Source organism: Monopterus albus, unplaced genomic scaffold (genome assembly GCF_001952655.1).
Source record: "Monopterus albus unplaced genomic scaffold, M_albus_1.0 scaffold40.1, whole genome shotgun sequence".
Taxonomy (NCBI): Eukaryota; Metazoa; Chordata; class Actinopteri; order Synbranchiformes; family Synbranchidae; genus Monopterus; species Monopterus albus.
In genome coordinates, this window is record NW_018127920.1 from 3,170,625 (window position 1) to 3,189,783 (window position 19,159).

The following is a 19,159-nucleotide window of genomic DNA, read 5'->3' on the forward strand; positions in this document are numbered from 1 at the left end:
ACACACTTTCCCATTCAATTCAGTGAGAAACTATGTGAGAGGTAACTTATCTGATGAATGCTTTAGACAGCCCCTCACAGACTCAGGCTCTTTGTGTGCACATGAAAGAGGAAACTGATAGAGATCAAATGCACATACCCAACAGTTTATTTTGGCAGTCTGGCAAGAAAGTCATTAAAAAAACCAAACCCATGCCCTTGGAAACACTTGGTTTATATTAATTTAAAAATGCATTCTAAACAAAAATGTTTGTCTATCAAATACCAGCTATTTCCACAGTACAAATCCAAAAAAATGCTGTTTAATTTTTAGCTTCTAAATATAATTTCTGTACAATTTGTAGTTTTCAGTCTGTGGTTTATAGAACCTGTTAATAATTTCAGTGAAGATTTAAAAGAAACCACTTGAGGGGGGGGCTGGTTCTTCATACAGTACCTGTACAGTTCTAGCTGCTGCTGTGTGGCACCATGCATTAGGCCAGCATGTCAGCACTTTCAATATCTAATATGACCATTTGTAGAAGTGGACTGTATCACTGTGTCAATCAATCATTTTTAAGTAAGGTAAAAATGCTATAAATAAAGGTTATGAATTGAAAATGTTGCTTATGTGAAAGTATGCAAGTATCAGACAAATGTAAACTAAAAGTAGTTTATAGTAGGCTACTTAGCTGAAAAATGGTCCCTGTGACTGACTGTATTTAGTGTTTTGTACTGCAAACACTGGCAGTTTAATCGACAACAGTGTCTCATAGAAGTTCACTATATGTTTTTCTAGAAAATCTGTATTTGTAAAGTAACATGTAGGATAACTAGCTGTCAGGTGCATGTAGATGAGTAGAAGTACGAGTAGGTGCCCTGCTAATGTGTAGTTATTACTTGAGTAACTTATTTACACTACACCACAGGTGCACAGTAGCCTACCCACTGTGTCTATATTCTATTTAAAAATAAAGGTGTTCCTCTAAATTGTCTCCTAAACCCAGTGCCATAGGAAATGTGGTGCAGGAGGACGTCGCTCGGGGATTTATCTACATCCCTTCACCTGTAGTGGCATTTTACCAGGTAGTGGCGAGTTCCCTTTAAACGTGGGCGTTTTGCTCTTTAGCAGCACCTGAAAGTGACGCGGGGGGAGCCGCAGCGTGTTGACGTCACAGACCTTAGTGCCTTTGCTACAGCTCGGCAGACGAACGCACCATTAGTAGGAGCAGTCACCAGTTCTCCGGCAGGGAACAGACACTGCGGCAAATACAAAGCAGAGCCCGGATAATCCTTGTTGCTGCCTGCAGCCTCCTAAACTGCCCTTTTTCCTGGTCATTTACTTCGCTTTCTGTCTCCTCTCCTCCCTGAGCACCGGGGGATGGGGGGATGATCAGCACCGACTACCCTCCACCACCGCTGCTGCCTCCTCCTCTTCCTCCTGCTCCTCCTTTGGTCGGTGTCCGTGCCTCCCGTCGTTCGTGGGAGCTCTGCCCAGGATGCGGGCCCCGCTGCTCGGCCGGGCTGCGATGTTTGCGGCCCTGTTGGCGCTCAGCACCTGTCTGACAGGTGAGTGACATTCATCTAGTGTGGTGCGAGGAGAACCACCCTTTAACCCACTCCTCAATGAAACGATGGGGATGTTGTAACGTGACTGTGTATCAGTCAGTCAGCAGGTTACACTAGAGTCACCGTCTGCACACATTCGTTTTCTGTGTATTTCTGTACTGCATTTGACACAGTAATAGAGATCATCTTAGTTTATGACCTCGTGGTATTTGGTGGTATTGATCACCTCTTCTGGTTTAGCAGATACAGCCACTTGTGTTGTGTGCCTATTTATCATTGTTGATTTGAAATTGTCTAAATTTGTTGCAGGATGTAGAGCTGAAGTGATCGGGCTTTTAGTTGAGCAACTATGTATTAATTGGTTAATAGTTTTCAAGCAAAAAAAGAGAAAACAAACAGTTGTTCCCAGTTGTCCTTCAGAGGAAATTATAATGGGCATTTTATAATGGTCTGACCAAACAGTCAGTTTATTGAGAATATAGCTGTCAGGTTAAACAGTAATGAAAATAATACCTGCAGCCCCAATAGAATGATTTAATACATTTGAACAAAGGATGGAGGTTATGCCTACATGCATAGTGTGTAAACAGTGTGTCTTTACTGTAAAATAAGTGAGATGACAGGACATTGAGGTTTAAAATGAGTTCATTTTTTTCAGCTGAGCATATTTACCAACTGAAAACATTTCTCTGGGTCCAGCTTCTCAAATGTTTATAGAGTTGTAAAGTGAATATGTTTAGGTGGAAAAACGACATCTAGAGAACATGTACTTCATGTTCTGAGAAATCCTAATAGGCAATTTCAGTACATTAGGATCTTTTTTTTAGACTAACCAATTTACCACTAAATCATCAAAATAATCTAGTGAATAAGGGCTGTAATTTTGGATATTTCTTTTATCAATCTGTCAATTATTTTACTGTCTAATCCGATCATTGATTAGCCTATGAAATGTCAGAATATAGTGAAACATTTCCATGACAGTTTTCAGTAGCCCAGGGCTGTGTCCTCAAGTTGCTTGTTTTGCTTTATATTTTTGTGCTGGTCCACTAATCAGTAAATCCTTTCAGCCCTAGACGAATCTGTCTGAAAGTAATTATCAGTTGTATAGCCATGTATACCTAATATTAAACTGCACATTATATTAACATGATTGAGGGCAGGAAAGCAGTAATGTTACAGTACAGATTACTATAATCCTGTGTTTATGTTACAGCCAGTAAGAAGTAAGAGTCATAGTCCTCATAGGAACATTTAGTATAATGACAGAGGATATAAATATTAACACTCTGCCTGTGCGTCATTGCAGTCATGACCAGTCATATCACAGATTGATGCACGGGGATTCCAGGCCTTTCCACCCGCTGATGTGTGCATCTGGCTGAGAGAGCATACAGCAGAAATCACATGGATTCAGTGACAGAAAAAACATGGATGAAACGAGATGTTTTCAGGGTGTGTCAGTGGCTATGTTGCTGGTGTCATAGCTGAGGAGGCGGCTGTGGTCTGGTTGTCCTCAGAAACACATTTCTGCTGTCAGAGCTTAAGCGCTCTCCATAATTGAGCTGGAAGACCATTTCATGTGGTGAAAGATGGTCTGCAGTGTCAGTTGTAATGTGTGACAGAATAGTTCAGACTCATGTAATAGCAGGTAAACCATCTCCATTGCATCTGAACAAACATCATATGACTGGACAACTGTGCTTCTCTACTGTGCAAGTGGTTGTTTATAAGAATCCCAGCGGTTCTCCAGTGTTTGCTCTTACCACCTGCTATCACTTCGATTGTATCTATTGATTTATCACAGTGGTTTCCATCTTGGTATTTGAGACTTCTTGGTCCAGAAAGCAAGAGGTTGCTGGTTTGGGTCCTTTGGAAGCAGAAATAATTGAGCACAGATTCAAAGCAGTCTCATTTAATTGTATCTTGGTATGATAGTCTGACAAGGAGAACCAGAATTATTTTAAGTGGTCTTCAGCCTACTAATCTGTTGGCTTGTGACCTCTTAAAGGAAAAGGCTGGTGTTATTCTGGATGTTTTTTTTTTATTCCACAAATCCCATGAAATAGACCTACATTTAATTTTCTGCCTTTATTACCCTGTTTGTGTTTCTCAGCTTCAAACCCAGTAGATCCTACTGAAGACATAAATCTTTAGAACGGCTAAACAAATGTATGTATGTATGTATGTATGGTGGTGTTTTTAAAAGAGGCTGACTAATTTCCCAAATTATCAGATTACTGCATTTATTAAAACAACATTTAACAAGAGCAAATAGAATATTTGTTGGTGACTGAGCAACAAACGTGGATGAATCCACATTTGTTGCTCTAGTCAGTATCTGTGCCAACAGGACACTGTGTGTGAAGCTAATTTATCTCTGTGGGGAAGGGTATCATTCAGTGCATGCTGGATCATTAGGCTCACAAGAAATAGTTCAAAATAATCTGGCTACATAACGTTTGTTGAGGTACTCTACCCTCCATCAACTGCTGCCAATTGAAGGATTTTGGACAGTCTCTTAGATGACTCTTGAAGGAAGGAGCATTTAAAAATCAGCTCATTCATTTAAGTAAGGGTCAAAATAGGTGGAGGCTTGGGCCTCTGGCTTGGCTGCTGTCCCTGATTAGCTGAAACCAGGATTCCATTTAGGCTATTAAACCACACATAACCTGATTAGGGCCTATGTTGTGTGAAGGAGGCCACTGCTGCCGTAGAGTCTCCCGGATGCTCTGTTCCACTGCTGTGCAGGGGTTCAGCAAGCTAAGGATGCTCTGCTTGGCAAAGGGCCTTTTGGTTAGCTAAACAATAGGCATTTCTATGCATGCTTTCAAGTGAAAAGTTTTAACATTCCCAGCTTTGCCTACTAGTTTATAGTACGAAAAACAGCATGCGTTGTAAATAAAATAAAAAGCATTTACATCCAGGTAGATACAGTCAGCAGCAGCAGTTTTTAAGGTGTGTGCACTATCTTGTGGTATTGTTGACTAACTTGATTGTATTCTTGGCAGAATGACCAGACACTGTCCAAGTAATAGTTTAGCTCATATAAACACTCTGATTTACACTAGGTCCTCTATTGTGTTAGGGATGCCGGTCTGTCGGCCCATCACTTTGAGTTAGACTGAAATAACCTAACAGCTGGAATGATGACATGACATCTGTGGCATTCTCACGACCTACTGAATTCCTGACTTTGTATCTAGTGGCACATTAGATTGACATTTGATTTAAGTGAAATGTTTTGACATTATAGGTACTCCTCCTAGCGGGACTTAAACATATCAATTCAATATTATTGTTATTATTACAATTTGTCAAATGTTATGAAAGCCATCAATGAGTTTTAATTGAAATTGAAAAACCAGGCCCTTTCCCCTTTAGCATTCATGTTAATCAATTTTAAATTTGTTTTAACCCCTAAGTAGATAATATATTGGAACTGGAATCATTGCTTCATGGTTGTATGCCTCCACCAACCAGTCAGGTTCATGGAAATGGGACAGCCATGAGCACACGGTGACCATTGACCTTTGACCACCAAAATCTAATCAGTTCATTCTTGAGTCAAAGTGGACACTTGTGCCAAATGTGAAGAAATTCCCTTGTTGTATGTTCCTGACATATCACTATCACGAGAATAGAATGGATAGATGGATGGACCACCCAAAAACATAATGCTTCCAGCTGCAACCTTAATAGATTACAAAACGTCAGTTAATTTTCATTGTAGCACATTATTCGGATCATTATTAATGGATAATTTAATGGATTTTTAATGTAAGAAGTGGATGGATGCAGTTTCATGGTGTGTGATGTGTATAGGTTAATGCCATTGCCCTGTTTGAGGAATTGTCAGGGACCAAGCAGTAAGGCAAAAGACACAGCTTTCAAAGTTCAAAATAAAGGGTTTTTTATTAACCCAAAAGCAAGAAAAAGACAAAATTAACATCAGATAAATTGGGCCCTAAAAGAGGTCAACAAAAGATAAGGAAACTCAAACTACAGCAAAATGAACTGTCTAATACCTCAACAAAACCAACTGACCTGACAAATGACACACACAAGGGAACATATATATTGGCTGGCCAAACCAATAACACACACAATTTGTCCGTTCGCAACTAAATATTTCTTTTAAATATAAAGAAATTAACTTAACTTGACAAATAAAGTTCTAACATAAACTACCAACAAATAAACAATAAATTTCTCCCAAACTCCCCCCTTTCTTATATTTTGGGCACTTGGTGCAGTTCAGGCCTAGTGGGAGGTATTTAAACCTGCTGCTTCCTCAATCCAATCTTTTGGCTGAACCACCCCCCTCATCAATGGACCAGGAAACACGGTAACTCAAAAGAAAAGGTAAACATTAACAATACAAAATTAATCAAAAAAAAAAAACTGAAACAACTAGTAGCTCAGTGTTCTAACATCCGCAAGAAGCACCTGCTATCACAACTAGAGATTGACAAGGTACAACATGAATGCTATGGCAAGGGGTAGCCAGGACAACAGGTCCCAATAACAAGCCCAGATGAGCTTAATGCAAGAGCAACTGACCTGAAATTGAAGCTCATGACCAAGATAGACACCTGGATCCTCCGTGGCCAGTTACCAAGACTAAGTGAAGTGCCTTCTGAAAGTCTATTAGAGGATGTGAATGCAGCAGCAAGAACAATCCCTACTGAGACAAACAAGCTGATATACAAGCTGTAAGTTTAACAAAGGCCATAAGGAGCAGTATCCTCCATGGAGAAGGAGGCTGGAGACCAAGAACAAGGAGAGAAATTAGTCAGCTATCGGAACTGCAGAAAGGCGTGATGAAGTAAGAGGTACCTAAGAAGTACAACACACTGTCCATATCTGAGGCCTTAGAGACTGCCAAGCAAAGGATCACAGCCCTGGCCACTCGGCTGATGAGGTACACCAGAGAAGTTGAAGCCAGGAGAAAAAAGAAATGTTATCCACTGAGTCATCCAAGGTGTACTCTCAGTGGCAGGGTAATAACAGGAGAGCAGACCCACCAAGGCTGGAGACCGAACAATTCTGGAAGGAGAAGGAGGCAACACATAACAACAATGTCTTATGACTGGTGGACTTGAGAGCAGACCTCAGCAACCTCCCTGAACCAGATCCAGTAACCATCACAATGGCAGACATCCAAGAGAGGATCTCAAGTATGAAGAGCTGGACAGCACCAGCCCCTGACATGATCCACGCCTACTGGTTAAAGAAGCTAACTTCACTCCATGAGCATCTGACGGGACAAATGAACCAGCTATTAATGGATGGAACCCACCCTGAGTGGTTAACTGAAGGCCGGACAGTCCTGATCCTGAAGGACCCTCAGAAGGGAGCAGTACCATCCACCTACCCCCCAATAACCTGCCTCTGCACAACATGGAAGCTCCTGTCAGGCATCATAGCAGCTAAGATGAGCAGGCACATGGCTCAATACATGAGCAGTGCCCAGAAAGGAATTGGTAGTAACACCAGAGGAGCAAAGCACCAGCTACTGGTTGATAAAGTAGTCACTCGAGACTGCAAGACTAGGCACACCAACCTGTGCACTGCCTGGAATGACTACAAGAAAAGCCTATGACTCAATGCCTCACACATGGATCCTGGAATGCTTGGAACTGTACAACATCGACAGGACTCTAAGAGCCTTCATCAAGAACTCAATGAGAATGTGGAAAACAACCCTAGAGGCCAACTTCAAGCCAATTGCACAAGTCAACATCAAGGGCGGTATCTACCAAGGAGATGCTCTGTCCCCGCTGCTGTTCTGCATAGGGCTGAACCCCCTCAGCCAGATCATAACCAAGAGTGGTTACGGATACTGACTACCTGGATAAGTGTGGCCGAATGGTAACGAGGAGAGGGAAGGTAGTCAGAACTGAGGGGACTGTACTTCCAGAAGGCAACATAGCAGATGTTGAGGACAGCTACAAGTACCTTGGGATTCCGCAGGCAAATGGGAACCATAAAGAAGCCACAAGGAAAGCAGCAACCACCAAGTACCTGCAGAGAGTGAGGCAAGTCCTGAGAAGTCAGCTGAATGGAAAGAACAAAGTCCGGGCGATTAACACCTACCTGCCAGTCATCAGGTACCCCGCTGGCATAATAAGCTGGCCAAAGGAGGAAATAGAGGTCACTGACATCAAGACAAGGAAGCTCCTTACAATGCACGGCGGGTTTCGCCCCAAGTCCAGCATCCTGAGACTGTACACTAAGCGGAAGGAAGGAGGCCGAGGATTAGTGAGCGTCAGAGCCACTATCCAGGATGAAACAACAAAGATCCATGAATAAATCAGGAAGATGGCCCTGAGTGATGATGTGCTTAGTGAATACCTCAGGCAACAGAAACCAGAGGAACAAGAGAAGGAAGAGCAGGAACCCTCATGGAAGGACAAACCTCTGCACGGTATGTACCAGCGTCAAATAGTAGAAGTGGCTGATATAAAAAAAATCCTACCAGTGGCTGGACAAAGCTGGACTGAAAGAGAGCACAGAGGCACTAATCCTGGCAGCACAAGAACAGGCTCTAAGTACAAGATCAATAGAGGCCGGTGTCTACCATACCAGACAGGACCCCAGGTGCAGGCTGTGCAAAGATGGCCCTGAGACAATCCAGCACATAACAGCGGGGTGCAAGATGCTAGCTATTGGGTGTTAGTTGGATGGTACTGCTCCCTTGTATGCCCTGTCTTTTTATGCCAGTGGGTTTTTTTTTTCCCCAATACAAATACATCAGTGCCAGTGTTTGCTTTTTCAGTTATGGTTTTGTTTTCAATGCCAAGCTTTATTTTTCAGTGCCAAAGACTAAAGTCATACTGAAGGCTAAAGGCACACTGTGGCTTCAGAGAGTGTTCAGACAACTTCACTTGATTGTGTTGTAGATTTCATTTTAAATGGATAAAATAGCCATATTTCACATACACTTAATAACCTATGACAAAATGAAAACAAGTTTTTAGAAATGTGTCCATCTTTCAGACTCTTTGCTGTGGCACCACAGATTACACATTGATCCTTTGATCAACAAAAGCTTCAGGCGTTCTTTTACTACACCATAAAGTAAAAGGGTCAGAATACTTTCTGAAGCCAGTCTATTCAATATGCAAATCCCCTTGAATACTAAAGCACACACATGGTTCAAAGCCCCTGAATATTCCAGGTATCTTTACAGATTGTGGTGAGAGTTCTCAGGAAATACTGACATCTCTATACTGAGTGTTCAGTCCAGTGTGGAGACATTTGCAGGCTGGAAAGAAATTCATGCTTAAATGTGTGGCACTTGAAACAGCATTTGCATGAAATGTTGCACAGCAGTTACTATGTGCAGCTACTTTGTCTGCAGACAGTAATCAGGGCCATGCAACACCTCTGTATCTCTGCACCCTGTTGCCTGTGTTTAAATGGCAGCAGTGTCAGTGTAAGGGCTCCAAGGACACACCTCCTCATTGCCTGACATTTCCACCACAGTTACTGTCAAAGCTGCTTAGTGATGGGAGCCTTTCTCTGCCTTCAAGCATGATTTTCCCATTCTGCTGATTGTCACTTTACCTCAACACAGCAAAGAAATGGAACAAGCTTTAGATGAGATATTGGCATTCAGCTGACTGGAGTCCACACTGATCACTTAGTTTGAAGTGCTACAACTGCACAGGTTTGAAAATAGACATTATGCTTAAACAACTGATAGGTTAAGTAGGCAACAGAGTGCTATAACAATGATGTGCCATTAAAATACACTTCATCATCATCCACTGACACCCAGTGGCCCAATATTTAATAAGATGAGTGACTCAGATACAGTCCTGTGATGATCATTGATCAGAGTGTAATGACAGATGCTTCCTAAAGGTTTCTATTTTTGTGTCTGAACTCATTCCTAGCCATCTATTTTAAGAGCAGTGCCTGTGAGCCTTGACTTGAAGCCACAGCTTGATGGAACTGCTTAATTTCACAGGATGTGGATCAGAAGTAGAACGCAGTATTGTTTAAGGTTCTTGTATAGTATTGGTGTCTCATCCTGTCTTGTCCCTGGTATAAGGCAAGATGTCTTTCAGGTGAAGATGACACTTCTTAAAAGCACCAAAGCTTTGGTCAGGGATTTGTCACCATGTTGAAGGGCATCAGAAAAAAATAAGCTTCAGGAATAAAATAAATGTTCTTTATCTTTTTGAAATTCAAACTAGTAAATTGATTAGAACATTGGACAGATTTTTGCATGTCTATCAGTATTTCAATATCAACATGTGTATATCCATATATATGTGTGTTTTCTCTCTCTTTTATTTATTTATTTATTTAATTAATTAATTAATTAATTAATTATTGGTCATGCCAGTGAGACTGTCCAAAACCACCGACCAGGTGGTGTTATGCATGACCATTACCCACAGCTGTGGCTATTTGTTGTGCCAATACCATTAATCTATGACAAAGAGTCTTTTCTGACCCTTCACCGTGGTGAGAAGGCAGTAATCATAAATGGCAAATAAATATCTTGAATCTAATCACCATTCTTATGTGTGAAAGATGATTAAGTATAGTTGTAGTTAGCCATAGCACTGTTTCAGCTTTAGTTGATCACTGTTAGAGAAGATCACTATGTTAGAGAGAATGATGTTTATCACTCATCTATTACTTCAACTATCTCTTTGATTGAAATTTTACAGAGGTACATAAACACACACACACACACAACATAATCAGGCAAACTGACAACACCTAACCACACAATGGCAGGAAATTATGTTTTTTGTGCATAACCATCATTTATATATCTGCCCCCTGATGTCATGATCACTGACCGCTTTGTCCACTAGTTGGAAAAACAACCAAGCCAATCAGAGCGCGGTAGGTGGGGTTAAGATGTGGGACATCTTCTTCCTGTGCCAGAGCTCAAAACCTGGTGATGGAAATATTGCCTCAAAAATGTGTCATCCATGTGATTCTCATCCATCAAAAGCTTAAATGTTTGACATTTGATTGTAAGTTCATGTAGGCCTGTAGAAATAAATACTTTTTATTATGTTCTTCAATCAATGTGAAAAATGCTAACTGCTACTTGCAAACTCTACCATGGCTTCTGTGATACAGTATGCTCTTGATTGGCTGACAAACAAAACAGCTGACTGTCTGGTCATCTGGCATTACCGCAAATGGACCACAAGAGAAGGCTAACACTAGCAAACACACACAGCACCGAGTGTGCAGGAACTGCATTGACTCAGCAGGTTCTAAAATATGAAAAGTCCCATCTAGTGGGAGTCATTGATAAGGTCAGCAAGCTAATCCAGCTGATGTCTACTTTCTGAGTGGAAGCTTGTGAGTCTAGCGCAGTGGGTCCTCTCTAATGTTGTGTTGTAAAGATAACCAACACCATGTGAAAAAAGGAAAACCCTCCTTGAGGAACAATTACATGTGACATTTGTTCAGCCAGTAGCCACTGTAGAGTAACGTGTCTCTTGGGACCAGGAAGTCAAACAACCAATCGCCAAGACGTTTGAGACCCCGAATCCATCCAAAACAAATTTCTTCTTTTAACAAAGTGGGGAACATGCACAGCATTCTAGTATCATCAAAGTTAGTTTATATTTGCTCACAGAAAGGAGGAGGAAAGTTCAAATTTCACATTGACTTTAAAGCTACAGTAATTGTTTATTTATTTATTGGCACTTGGAGGTGGCAAAACAAGCTGGAAACAACATAAGTGTGTGATGGGATTATTATAAACCATTGTTCCTGCCTGCAGCGCTGCCCATCAGAGCTGGAAGGAGTCAGACATAATTTGACACATGGATGGATGGAGTAGGACATAATGCCTGAACAGTGCTGCTCTTAACCCTTGTGCTCTGTTCGGGTCTGTGGGACCCGGAGACACATGTCACCTTAAAAACAACAATATATATATTTATATATATTGTTGGACCCGGAGACACATGTCACCTTAAAAACAACAATATATATATTTATATATATTGTTGTTTTTAAGGTGACATGGCACCTTAAAAACAACAATATATATAAATATATATATTGTTGTTTTTAAGGTGACATGTGTCTCCGGGTCCCACAGACCCGAACAGAGCACAAGGGTTAAAAAGCCTACATCGGGCATATCCTGTCCAAATCTTTTAAGGACGTACTTTACACTTCAGCACAGCCTGGAGATGAAGTGAATGAGAAATGAGAGCATGAGCATGTTCATGTTATTTTCTTTGATCAAACACAGGACAAGAGGTTGCTAGGAAACTTTGACTTTAGAAGAAAGTGTGTTTGACGCTGTGGGGATTTCACTGGTGCTCAGAGACTCAATGAACATTAGTGCTGCTGACAGAAGTACAGAAAGCTTGTAATAATAATAGGTTTAGTACATACAGCCTTGATAAAGCTGCCCTCTAGTCAGGAAATATTTAAAGCAGTGCAACTGAAAGAGTCTACACAAGTTGGAAGCAAAGTGATCTTTCATTGCAATCACTAAAGTGTTTTTGTTTGTTTTTGTTTTGTTTTTTAATCTTTGAGTTTGGTTCTGGAAATGAACTAAGTGCAGCTCCTTCATCTCGCACACAGGATGCTGAGGCTGACAGAAACAGAGGTGCATATAGTCCCAGTGCATCCTGCTTTCCATCACCCAGTTGTAAAGCTTTGCATAGATTAGTTGCTGCTTTTGTACCATTATGTCTGTGTAATAGGTGTTCAGTCATGGCATTAATCATAGTGCAGCAAGGAGCATTCACTCGACACAGGGGCCCACATTATATTGCAGTGGGGAAGAGTATTAAATATAAAAAAAGAAGCTTATTTTGTTGTGCAAAAACAAATCTCTTGAAAATATGTCAAATTGTAAAAACAAATGTCTGTAATAACTGTGAATGCTGAGGAGCTTTGCACTCAGCAGTGTTGGTTACAATACGTCTTGGTTATAATCGTCCATAATTCCATAGTAAATGGCTCTTTTCCCATTTTATGCATATGTGAAAGGACCCATATTTTAGAATACCAGTCTTTTACATTTTCCTCCCTGCCTCTTTCATCTCGATACACCAGCCAGAAACAAACCTTCCATCCCTGACTTGTACATTCGTGCAATGACTCATTCTTCGATGATGTCACCTTCTCAGTAGCAATGGAAGTTGTCATGGCAACCAGTGTCTAGGTTCCCTGTAGCAGAGACACACGAGTGCAGCTCTGACAACGAAGCTAGAGAGGGTAATATACTGTAGATAGCTGCATCTAATTCTATTCCCTGTGGCATCAGGAGCACCAGAGCCTATGCAGGATGAAGGGTCCAGGTCTATGCTACTGTCCAGACCAGTGTGGCACTCGGATGTCTTCTGTTAACAAAACGCTGCGAGGAGCAAATGGATGCACTATCACACCAAATCAACAAGTGCAATAAATACTCCCCGTGGGGAAGCACATGCAGCAGTTCTGTGATTCTTACTGCGAGCACTGTACTGTGGGCATGGAGGATATCTAATCCCATTTTATATAGGCTTCCTTCAAAACACACTGAAGTCTTATGTGCTTTAATTAATTCTATACAGTAGATCGCAGTATTAAGGTGATATTACAAGGCTGAGGAGACTATGATGTATGATACAAAGACTGAAAGCACAATAAGATGTGGTTCAGCTCAAAGTGCTTTATATAGAATCATACTTACAAAATTGAATACAATATTTAAAATGTTTAATGAAATTAAAATAGTGCAGAGTTTAAGATAAAAGGGAAAGGAGTTAAATATAAAATGTCATCAGTGAGATTAAAGTAATTTGAATATAATGACAAAAGAAGACTAGCAGGTTAGTATTAAGACGTTTAAGAATAGTTTAACACTTTGGGAAATGTGTGTGTATTTTTCTCAGCTAGTTGGAAGAAAAGATTTCTGTCTCATGTTTGTGTGTATGCTACAGACCCACAGCCTCACACATGTACAGAAAACATGGCATTCACAAATGAATAGGCAGATAGTTTGTTTCAGTCTGTTGCCCTAGAGTAGATGCAATTACGTATTGTACAGTAGCCAGGCCTAATACCTACGTACCTAGTGTTGTCTCACAGACAAGAGACTGAACTAATGTATGTAAAATCACATGTTATTTGGAAAGCTTTTGGAGGCTCACAGTGGTTTCTATGATATATGCTTTACAGAGTCCATGTTGCATACATCTCAACAATGGAAGCATCAAGTACAAAGTTGGTATCACTCATGGTCAGAATAGATCCAGTGTGGAGCAGAAGTCAAGAGACTGTTTAGCTTAGCGTCAAGAGAACGACTCGCCACGCACCAGAAACTGAAAATGAAACAGACATTTAACATGTTTGACACTTCACATGCTTTCTGCCTCTCCACAGTGTATAGGAGTGATGGATATCTTTCCTATACACTGTGGCTAAATGTTTGGTTCTGTTAATGTCCCAAAGAATTTAATACTTGTGAAGACATGAGTGTTTACTACTACTTATGATTGTTGTAAATGTATCATCTGACAAAAGAAATGAACGACAGCAGCACAACATGTCCTCCACAAAACCAAATCATCTCTATTTGCAGACATTTTGACTGTGGACTGATCAATCTCTAAACTCCTTGAGATGACTGTGTAACCCTTTTCAACTTGATGCAAATCAACAGTTCCTGATCATAGGTCTTGGTTCACGTCATCAGATGCTTCAGTCTCTGAATGTGTGAGCGTTTATTAGGGTTGTGCTTTTACAGCTAATGAAAATGTTGTCAGGCTGAGTGGCTGGTGGTGGTATTGATCAACCATCAAATGTTCTGTAAATGATGAACTGTTCCTGTAAAAACATCAGTAAAAGAAAACTAGAAAATTGAATTTGGTTTTAAAACATTTCTAATTAAAAATGTAATATTAAAATTTTGAGCTGTTGGGTTGAAAATGAATAATATAAACACAAAAATTCTGTAATTGTGTGTTATGTCTTTCTCCACAGGATCTCATCTCTGCCCTCGGAGTTTAGACTGTGCCCAAGCAGGACGACACTTCTGCCAACCAGGCAGCTCCCGCTGTGGCCCCTGTCTGCAGCCTCTGGTAGAGGACTCCCATGGCCGCTGTGTCATCAAGAGGAGGCACGCTCCTCACTCTGCTAAGTTCGCTAAAGGTCGGTACTAGGTCCTCAGTGTGGCCAGTTATATGGTTATTAATAAGTCGGTCATTGTAATCCAAATTACTAAACAACATATATATTTTGGTCAGATCCATTTAGAAAATCTTTTTAATCCCACAAACATCATCCTGCTGCTCCAAACACTCGCTATATAAGACCAAATGTGGATTAATCCATCACGAAAAATAGTCCTCAATTACTTTCCTCAACTGTTAAAAACTAGAGGGCCGGGCTGTTTTTAGAAATTAATCAATGCACGTTTGGAAGAAAGCAAAAGAAACATCCAGAGACAAACTGTTGGCAAGTAAAATTAGAAAAACAAGTCTATCCCAAATGTGTTTTGTCACAGGTTTAAACCACTGCTCCAAACAAATCAAAAATATTGTTATGAAAGGTTGGCATATACTAACAAAGACTCCACCACTTTTTTCTTTTAGCTGTGCTCCGCAAATACTTTAAACATCCTCTTATTGGTCAAAAATTCAATCAGACAGTTTGTTGATTGAGACTCCAACAAAGTGGTCAGTACAGTATGTTGTATTGACCATACTCTAGGATTTAGTAAACAAAAGCCTGTCTGTTTTCTTTTTGTTTACAAAAAGAAAGTTGTAGATTTCTGAGGGGGGGTGCTTGGAAGTGGAGGATTAGCCCTGATGTGTACAGCTGCAGGTGTTTCTGTTCACTGATGTTCACATAATGTGTCCTTCATAAAGAGAAAACTCAGTGCTGTCACACATGCTTTGTGCTGAAATGAATCAGCAGCATTTCAGGCCATTGATTATTAATACTATACAGTATAATCTTGTATATGATTGATAAGTGAGATGGGTTGTTGTTTGTTTGGGTGGTTTTTGTTTTTTGCGGTTTTTGATCAAAGAGTGCCACCTTTCTTCCTGACTTTGTTTTGGGAAATGTAAAAGATAACGTTTTTGAAAGCAGAGCACCCAAATGTACTTCTTATCAAATCGTAGTTTTGATTTTATGTGTCTGTCTACGGTAATTTTTTCTGATGATGAACTATTCAGTTCAGTTTTATTTGTATAGCGCCAAATCACACCAAAAGTCATCTCAGGACACTTGACAAAGTAAGGTCTAGACTTTACTATTATTATCACTATTATTATAGAAGAAAACCCAACAAATCCCCCTTGAGCAGCACTTGGTGACAATGGGGAGGAAAAACTCCCTTTAACAGACAAAACCTCCAACAGACCCCGGGTCTTGGTAGGTGGCCTTCTGCCTCGACCGGTTGGGGTGAGTGGATAGAGGAGAGAGAAAAGAAGAAAAGCAACAAGACACAACAATCAAACACTGATCAGGTCGATGTGGCTGGTGACTGCTCATCAGAAACATAGAGCTCCAGGGCCAGGGCAACCTGCAGAAAGGTACAGGGAGAGAGAGAGGACACACTACGGGAGAGAGGAGACACACAGTTAGTGATGTGTAATGGTGGCATATAGAAGCATAGGGAGAGAGAGGAGAGGGGAGGGGAGAGGAGCAGAGCAGGAGGGGAGGGAAAAGAAACTCAGAGCATCATGTGTATGCAATTCAATGCAGAACTTCCACCTTAACACCTGTGTTCATGAAGCTCAAGATGTTTCAGTTTTTGGTGAAATTGTCATAAATGTATAAACTATATATTTATTATTGAGGTTATAGTTAAAGGTGGTGTTGTACTGGACTATATTATATTCAGAGGTTTTCCTAATATTCTGACCCTCTCATGTATGTAGCTGGGGATGACAAAAGTATAGAGACATCTTTAAATATGATGTAGTCCACTACAACACCACCTTTAACTATGACCTCTATTAAAAAAAACACAGATGTTAAGGTGGAATTGTTGCATTGAATTGCATACAGTTGTACAGGTGTACCTAATAAAGTGGCCAGTGAATGTATGTTGCACACATACAGGCACACTCCTTGCTATTGCTTTTTCCAAGACACGCACCATCACCCACCTACACACACACACACACATCACGCTCTCATGCCCATGTAACTTCCTCCCACTCATCAGCATTATAAGCTCCCAGGCAGTGTGATGGTGTTCTGCAGTACAGCACAGGATCACAGGGGGTGGAGGTGACATGAGCACACACATTTAAACAGTCAAGACTATTAGTTTTTATGCCACATGGAGGAGGTGTTATCTTTTTTTTTTAAATCCACTGACTTGATCCTCAGCAGTATTAGTAAATGGGCAAGATAAGTCACTCAAATTTCCAACAGCAGCAGAATCATAGAGTGGATATCGGTTAATCTGTGTGACTCAATGTTTTGTTTTTTTAAGAAGAAAAGATGTTCTGTATGCCAATCATTTAAGAATACTGTTAGTTTTGGTTAGTCTGAGTCATAAAACAGAAGACATAAGCCATGACTTTGATTTAACTACTGTTATACTTGACTGCTTATAATGTTACTTGACTTTCAGTTAAACTAGTATCAAGGTTTGTCCTTGTAAAATGGAGCAATAAGAACACATTAAACAGCTTCAGGCAGGCCATGCATAGCCTCACTACTTGCTCTAAAAGAAACTTGACTTGGACCTGCCCCAAAGGACGTAAAAACTGCTGTGGTTGGCCTGCATGCCTTGAGAGAAAAGAGCCTAAAATCTCCTAGTCTCCTGAAGACTCGAGGGTCCAGTTCTTCACATTAACACTTAAGCAAGGACTACATTTCAGTCAACATATTGTAGATTTTTAAAGGCTGACATCTGTTTCAGTATTCTGTGGGGTCATAGGTCTTCCACAAATGTGGGAGACTTGTGAAAGTGCTGTACTAAATCTCTTGAATGTCCCTTTAAATAGCGGTTGTTGGGTTTGTAATGATGTTGATCTACTATGAGTGAAGCATTTATGTGGGGGAGTAAAATAACATCTGGTGTATTTTTTCCATATGAAGTTTTATAGTTGATGTGCACTCCCACTCACCTATGGTGCGCCAACTGTGTTTTGTCAGCGGCAGTGATGGATTCTGGTTTTGTGTTCCTCCAGGTAGGATGAGCTCTTACCCTGAGCTGGATGAACAGATTGACTTCCTCTCCGCTATCATCAGTGAACAGAGGACTAAGACCAGGCTGCCAGGTAGTTGATAGGCCACTACTTTACCCATATTTGTATTTGCCACTACATCTTTGGTGATGTATGACTCAAAAATTATTTTGTTCCTTATCACAGCTCCACCCTCACAGGATGTCTTTAACCCCATATCCAAGCAGCTCAGTGAGCCCGGCCCCGCCCACAGAACGCCCACCACAGAGCAACCTGCGAGCCAGTCCATCAGCACAGCCACACCCACCACCACCACCACAAACCACACCCCCACTCTGTTCAGTGATCCTGTCATCCTTCCCTACCCCTCCAATGACCATGTCTTCATCAGTAAGTCTTTTCCATCCTTTATCTGCGACCTGCACTTGTACTTCTTGAGCTTAAAGAACTGTAGTTCTTACCTGAGTGCAGTGGTGAGGGAGACTTGGTTTGATGACTGTATTTATCATTATTTTCAGAAGTTTGAATGTTCACTGGCACAACAAGATGTATCTAAGCATGTAACATTCATCAGTTGTTATGACTAGAACACAGTTACCTTAGTACAACACAAAATCATGTTATGTACAGTACAAGTCTTGTATCTTAATGCAGCAGGAAGCACAAGGGAGGAAGGTTTACCTGTAATCTTACAACTTCCCAGGAATGTATCACACTTGTACTGTATATCACACACACACACATAACATTAACAGAACAACTATTTTTGCTACAAGTATACTTTTATTTACTTCAACTTTGAGGTGGGGAAAATACTATGACAGCCCTTCAGGACTGTAACCTCCACCAAGGGTGGGGGTTATGTTTTTGCCCGGGTTTGTTTGTTAACAGCATAACTCAAAGTAATGAGCGGATTTTGATGCGATGTAAATGCTTGATATCTGACCAGGGCAGCTACATCTCGTTCAGAGCACTGTAGTCTGTCAGGATGACGCCCGTATTTATAGCTGTGTTACCAGTGTCCAAACTACTGGTACACCCCATGCTCCCCTTTACCGTCACCTGGCGTAACCCCACTGGTTGACGCAGAGCATCCTGCTTTGCCTTTTCACTGTATTTTTGCTCTTTGTTTGGAAGAGGGAAGGGCTATGTTCCTCTCGCTCATACACACACACACACACACACACACACATCTTTTGAACAACACCCAGCTTGACTTGAGTTTAAAACTACACAACATTCATGGCAGATCAGTGTAGTAAAATGACCTCAACACTAAGCTACTAACAGGTTTCACGAGCTTTCAGTCAGGGGTTATGTCTTCCACTGACACCTACAGATCTGTTCAACATTCTCTATGTCTGTATTTCTTTACAGTCATGAGTAGCATCTTCATCGTAGCAGGTTCGCTGGTTTTGATCATAGCTGGGGTCTGCTGGGTCAGGTAACATATTTACTCTTTTCCTG

General features: G+C 40.9%; 1 protein-coding gene across 1 annotated transcript in view; it reads left to right on the top strand.

The window, feature by feature from the left end:
- Positions 1–1,121: 1,121 nt before the first annotated feature.
- The window catches only part of npdc1b (neural proliferation, differentiation and control, 1b), a 23,879-nt gene continuing 5,841 nt past the window's right edge, over positions 1,122–19,159 (top strand). Inside the window, exons 1-5 of the mRNA XM_020599359.1 lie at positions 1,122–1,547; positions 14,523–14,690; positions 17,696–17,785; positions 17,879–18,082; positions 19,070–19,136. Of these exons, the coding sequence (XP_020455015.1) occupies positions 1,478–1,547; positions 14,523–14,690; positions 17,696–17,785; positions 17,879–18,082; positions 19,070–19,136 (599 nt within the window). The 5' untranslated portion in view covers positions 1,122–1,477. The remainder of the gene's footprint in view (positions 1,548–14,522; positions 14,691–17,695; positions 17,786–17,878; positions 18,083–19,069; positions 19,137–19,159) is intronic.